The sequence below is a fragment of the Diospyros lotus genome, chromosome 2, assembly GCF_014633365.1.
Source record: "Diospyros lotus cultivar Yz01 chromosome 2, ASM1463336v1, whole genome shotgun sequence".
NCBI classification, from domain to species: domain Eukaryota; kingdom Viridiplantae; phylum Streptophyta; class Magnoliopsida; order Ericales; family Ebenaceae; genus Diospyros; species Diospyros lotus.
The window spans coordinates 47,291,121-47,297,046 of record NC_068339.1 but is presented as its reverse complement, the minus strand read 5'-3'; the positions used below and the strand labels follow the sequence as shown (position 1 = coordinate 47,297,046).

At 41.3% G+C, this 5,926-nt stretch overlaps 1 protein-coding gene across 1 annotated transcript; it reads left to right on the top strand.

The window, feature by feature from the left end:
* Nucleotides 1-1,148: 1,148 nt before the first annotated feature.
* On the top strand, nucleotides 1,149-5,700 carry LOC127794399 (putative pentatricopeptide repeat-containing protein At1g16830). Its single transcript, XM_052325443.1, has 7 exons — nucleotides 1,149-1,284; nucleotides 1,478-2,928; nucleotides 3,291-3,363; nucleotides 4,636-4,714; nucleotides 4,855-4,916; nucleotides 5,089-5,146; nucleotides 5,258-5,700. Exons 1-2 carry the CDS (start codon nucleotides 1,229-1,231, stop codon nucleotides 2,823-2,825), a joined length of 1,404 nt encoding a protein of 467 aa, XP_052181403.1. The 5' UTR covers nucleotides 1,149-1,228; the 3' UTR covers nucleotides 2,826-2,928; nucleotides 3,291-3,363; nucleotides 4,636-4,714; nucleotides 4,855-4,916; nucleotides 5,089-5,146; nucleotides 5,258-5,700.
* The last annotated feature ends 226 nt before the right edge of the window (nucleotides 5,701-5,926 follow it).

Genomic DNA, 5,926 nt, shown 5'->3' with positions numbered 1-5,926 from the left:
CCTGAGCTGAGCAGCAGAAGTAGAAGTAGTAAGCGAATTGACTGACTTTTTTTAGCTTGAATTGAAAGACCAGACAAAAGATTCGTTTACTAAATAGTAGTCAGTCAGACTCGGACGACGACTGCACTGTTATAATCAAAATGGAATTCATTTTCACCGGAAGAAAGAGTGGAAGTGGTGCTGATGTAAGAGTTAGATTGGTTGGACTAGGTGGTGGTGGCTGGTGGTGGTTTGCATCGCCCCCCGATCCTGATCCTTCCTTTCCTTGGCTCGCCCCTTTTTCCACGTCGCTGCTGCTGCTGCTGCTGCTGCTGCTGCTGCTGCCTGTATATATATTACTTGCGTCGGTTGCGTGCTTCACGGGTCGGGTGGCTAGGGTTATATTGGCATATCTGAGTCGAGTGGGCTCATTGATCCCCTCCGTTGGCTTCGAGTTCTCATCAGTTGTTTGTGTGGTCGTGTTGGTCGGGTTGGGCCTACTCTAGCCGAAGCCGACGCCTTTTCGGAGTCTACACTCCCCCCCAAGCCCACCCCAACCAACCTCCTTGTACAAGCGGGTTATTCTCTCTCTCTCTCTCTCTCTCTCTCTCTGGGTTTAGGGTTTTCATAAAGAGCCTGGACTGCGAGCCAAGGTACATAATAATGGGGAGCTTTGCCTCCCTGTTTTGGGCTCTACGCACAGCCTTAAAAAACTAGTGGTTTTCCTTCTCTCTGTCAAGTCAAGCTAACGGTTTTGCAAAGTCTGCCTCCTTTGGTGTCTGGTATAGTATTTTTCTTTTGCTTTATGCTTCCTTCGGTGTCATTCTACTACTACTAAACTGGAGATGATATGGAGATGCTGCCGAAACTGGAAACAATCGTTGCCCAGACCACCTTCTTCACGTCCAATTATCACAACACGGTCTTCTTCGTCATCAATTCACTTCCTTTTCTCACCGCCTATGTTATTAGCGTCTGCTATTCACATGCCGCGACACTGCTCTACAGAATCAACACCTTCTCATCACGTTCACTCAGAGATACTCACCCCTCAAACAGTGCATTCCACTTTACAAAATTGTTCCTCTGATTTGATCTCTCTGAGCTTCTTCTTGTGGTGTGCTCGCCAACCAAACTACTTCCACGATCAACCCGCCTTTGATCACACGGTTCCTGTGGTCGCTCGGCTTTCCCGACGCCCGGCTACAGCCACGGTCAAAGGACTCGTTCGGCAATTGCAGGGCGTTGGATGCGTAACGAAGCCGCAAACCTTATTGCTTTTGTTAAGGATTTTCTGGCACGGAGGTATGTATAACTGGGTTTTCGAGGCCTTTGAGGCTATAGTTAATTATGGTTACACCCCCAATACGTTTGCTCGGAATATTGTGATGGATGTCTTGTTCAAGATTGGACGCATTGACGTAGCCCTTCGAATGTTGGACGAGACAGAGAACCCAAATTTTTTGACATTTAGCATTGCCATTTGTAATCTATGCAGGCTCCGCGATGTGATCAACATTCAGCTTGTGCTCAGGAAAATGCTGAGAAAAGGGTATTATCTTAATGCCAAGACATTTTCAGTTGTTTTTAGTTGTTTTTGTAAATCAGGAAGGCTAGCGGAGGCATTGCAACTATTGGGCCTGATGATTTCACTTGGCATTCCTACTACAGTTGGGGTCTGGAGTATTCTGATTGATGGGTTCTGTAGGTCTGGGAAACTTGTTTTCGCAGCTTATTTATTGGAGAAGATGGTTGAGACTGGGTGTTCACCCAATGTTGTAACATGCACTTCTTTAATTAAGGGTTTTATGGAATCCCATATGCCTGAAAGGGCAATACATATCCTCCGTGCCATGGAATCTAAGGGATGTTCCCCGGATTTGGTTCTTTGTAATGTCTTAATAGATTGTTTCTCTAAGATGGGGATGCATGATGAGGCACTTGATCTCTTCTGTAGTTTGCCAGATCGAGAACTAATACCTGACTCTTATACTCTCTGTTCTATAATCTCAGCTCTCTGTTTATCCAGACAATTTACTCTTCTACCCATTCTAATCGGTGGAGGATTTCCCATACAAGCTGACCTGGTGCTCTGTAACTCCCTTCTAAGTTTTTTTTGTAGAGCTGGTTATCCACCTGGTGCGATTGAGTTTTACAATGACATGATAGATAGAGGTTTTCTTCCTGATGGGTATAGTTATTCTGGATTACTGAGTGGACTCTGTGGAACAGGAAGGATTGGTGAAGCAGTTAATGTTTACCATGCAATTGTCACAAATCGCCTTTGTCTTGACCCTCACCTTCATACTGTAATCATAGACGGGCTTATAAACTATGGTAAGTTTCACAGGGCTATCCAGTTATTTAGGAAGGCTGTTCTGGAGAAATACCCACTTGATGTTGTTTCATACACAGTGGCCATCCGTGCATTTTTTAGAGGTGGTAGGACTGTGGAGGCTTGTAGTTTGTACAACCAGATGAAGGAGATTGGTGTACCCCCAAATGCGCATACATATAATGTAATGCTCTTTGGTTTTTCTAGGGAAAGAGACATAAGAATGATTAGAGAAATCCTAAAAGACATGGCTGAAGCAGGTTTTGAACTGGACATTAGTAGATTTCATATGATTAAGAATCTCCTCATGAAATCATGCTACTCTCATTCAGCCTTTGATCTTTTCTTTGACATGTGCACTTCAGAGTTGATTACTGATAAGGCTATGGGCGCACTCCTGCTCAAAGGGCATGCTCTTGGCTTGAACATAGATGGTAATGTGGTCAATATTCCAGAAGTTGACACATCTGACTCTGATGACATATCTAATGTGGCTGCTGCAGTGGGTTAGATATTGCTGTCAATTTTTTATTATATCTAAGAAGACTGTACAACTCCTATTCTACGAAGCTTGTTAAGCCACCAATGAAATTAGCCATGCCAAGCTCCTCAAGGTAAAACGGATGTTGGGTGAATGATTGTGTTAATAGAGATAGGAATAGGCATTTTGAATTTCAGTAGCTACAAACTGCAACATTCTGTCAATTTTTTCTTTCTTTCTTTCTTTAGGTTTGATATGCTTGTTAAGACTTGTGATTGTTTTTGTTGCTGTGGTTGCTTTGTTGCCTTGCAGGACCCATGTATATATCTATATGTTCACTATTATGAAATCTTCTTGGTCATAAATTGTGTTATTGTGAAGATTTGCGGTGGTCTATGGCGTACTTGTCAATTGGTTTATTAGATATGCATAATCTAAATTGCACTTGCATGTGTCTTATGACACTAATTGATGGTCTTTTCTCTCCTTTGCCAGTAATTGGTGGTCATTTGAAGTTGTTGGTTTCGTGAAGGATCAAGCTTAGGAACAGATAGCAGAACAGATAGAGGTAAAGGAATTTCCGCTAAAACTTGAAAGCATAGAATGGAAAAAGAACACCACACTTGTTGAGTTCAATGGATTGTTCAAATACGCAAGTCATCCTTATCTAACAATCTATTCAAATCAGTGTTCTAAAATGCGTTAAGCGCTAGTTGGGTGCCATGCTGGGGCCTAGCGCCTAGCGCCTAGGGCACCTAGGCGGGCTTAGAAAAATTGTTGATTTTTTTTATATTTTTTAATTTTATGATGTAACTTAATGTTATTTTTAATTAAATCATAGTTAAAAGTGGCATGAAAATATATATATCTAATATATATATATATATTAGATATATATCTAACATATAAATAAAAAAAATATATCTAATATATAAATAGAAAAATATATATATATATCTACATATAAATAGAAATAGAGAAATATATATATCTAATATATTTAACATATAAATAAACTAACCTATAAATAAAAAATTTAAATAACATAATAAACCTTAATACTAACCCCAACAACACGAGAGAGAGAGATCCAACAGTGCCAGCGCGTGCGAGCGAGAGAGAGAGAGGGGGGTCAGAAGCGGAAGCGGAAGCAGAGATGGAGCTTGACAACGGCGGCGGCGGCGTTGACGTAGCGAGGATGCGGCAACAAGGATGGAGCTTGACGGCGATGAGGAGGTCGCGATGGAGCTCGAGGCAGCGAGGAGGTACCAACGGCATTGAGGCAGTGGCAGCCTTGGGCTGAGAGGAGTATGAGAGGGTGACGACTGAGAGGAGTAAAAGAGACTTTGGAATCGACGAAAGGTAAAATTTAAACACAAAAATTAGGCGTCCCAGGCGGCCCAGCTGCCTAGGCTCCGCCGCCGCCCAATTAATTGGGCCGGCACCTAGAGGGGCCGCCTAGGCCATATTTGCGGCGGCAGGGGCCACCTAGTGCCTCACCGGCGCCTAGGCTGATTTTTAGAACACTGATTCAAATACTTCCTCAACTATAGGAGATAACTTATCACAAAAAAACTGTAGCTAAGACTAATCAAATAATTCAAAACATAGCCTAAACTTTAGGAATTTTAAATTAATCCTTATATGCTAAATTTTCTCTAACAAACCAGGTAAGAGATGGCTTTGAACGCTATCTATTTGAACCTGTTTCAGCAGCTTATCAGCTGCCGAGACATTCTTTCACAACAGAAGTGTATTGTCATTTGTTCCTAGCGGGCAAATTGGTGGTTATTTTGTACTTGTTTTGTCTTAATCACTGTGGATGATTGCTACTCTGCAGGACAAGTCTTTCGTAATTGGTATTCATGAGAAGTGTATTCTGCACGTGCTGGATCTGGATTGTAAAATCCTTGAGAATGGTACCTGTGCTTGCCCGATTAAATCTGAATTCTTAATTATTGCAAAATCGTGAACTATGCACGTATATTAAGTGCAATATATAATGGGAAACATGATTTATGCATTCTCTGACTTGAGGACCTTGTGTGTATTGTTGTAGATGATGATACAAGTTGCCTGGGCAACATTTGGTATTGAGGCAAAGCCATTCTGCTAAAACTGGTAAGCATATCTTGCTATTCTGGTGTGTAGTTGTTGACAAGATCTTGGGTGTACACTTTCAGTTACAACATGTAACTGAAACAATTGCCTTAACAAAACTGAATTCATTTCTCTCTTCAATTCTCTCCCTAATTTCTCTCTGTTTTCTTCCTCTCTAATTTCTATCTTCAAGCAAACCCTTGGTCAGGACTGGTTCCTGACACTGTCATTACTGCTACTGCATATGATAGGTGAGAACACAACAAAAGCATTATGACATAACCTATTCCTAGAAAGTGTCTTTCCGCATTGGTTGCTTGATCTGCCTGATAACAGTGTCATTGTTTGTTCATGAATTATAGGTGAACGTGATTGTCTAGACAAGTATGAACAGCCAGGCAAGCTCCCATACCGGAGATGGTAGGGTAGCCTTTTACTGGGATTTTTGTCGAGTTCATCACATAAACTTGGGCTCACCAAATTGATAATGGTATGCAAAATGCGTGCAAGCAAGTCAATGGTTAAATGACCCGAATGTGGTCAAATCCACTGTTATTGAAACTGGAAGTGAAGATTGGAGCAGTGAGGTAAATGATTTGCGGTAGTAAATTCAAGAATGGGATGAGACATGATAGATTGTTTAGGGGATGCAGAGCAGTTCAAAATGAATACTTGATTAAAAAAAAAAAAAAGAAGTGCTTGTAAGATTTGTTTAGTATTATGTATTGCCATTGCCTTTAATATATTGGTCTTCTCATTGATTAACAGGGGAAGAGATTTTCATGTCTCTCTCTAATATGATCAACTTGGCTGCCCCAATGTTCTCTCTATTAATTGTTTTACCTATCCGCCCAGACAAAGAGCCTCCCACTTAATGTCAGTCACAGTATTTTCATTGGATCCCAAATAAGCAATGCCATTTTGTTGAGCAGCAACATCCCAATAACTCCACAAATATATGTTCATTGGAGTTCACGTCTAAAAGATTTATAAGCTCTCTTTCTTAAAGTGCTAGCTACAGCTGCTGCTGC

Coding starts and splice junctions, on each gene's coding strand:
- LOC127794399 (XM_052325443.1), top strand. CDS start 1,229: ATGCGTAACGAAGCCGCAAACCTTATTGCTTTTGTTAAGGATTTTCTG. Junction 1,285..1,477: donor AAGGATTTTCTGGCACGGAG/GTATGTATAACT, acceptor TAATCTATGCAG/GCTCCGCGATGTGATCAACA.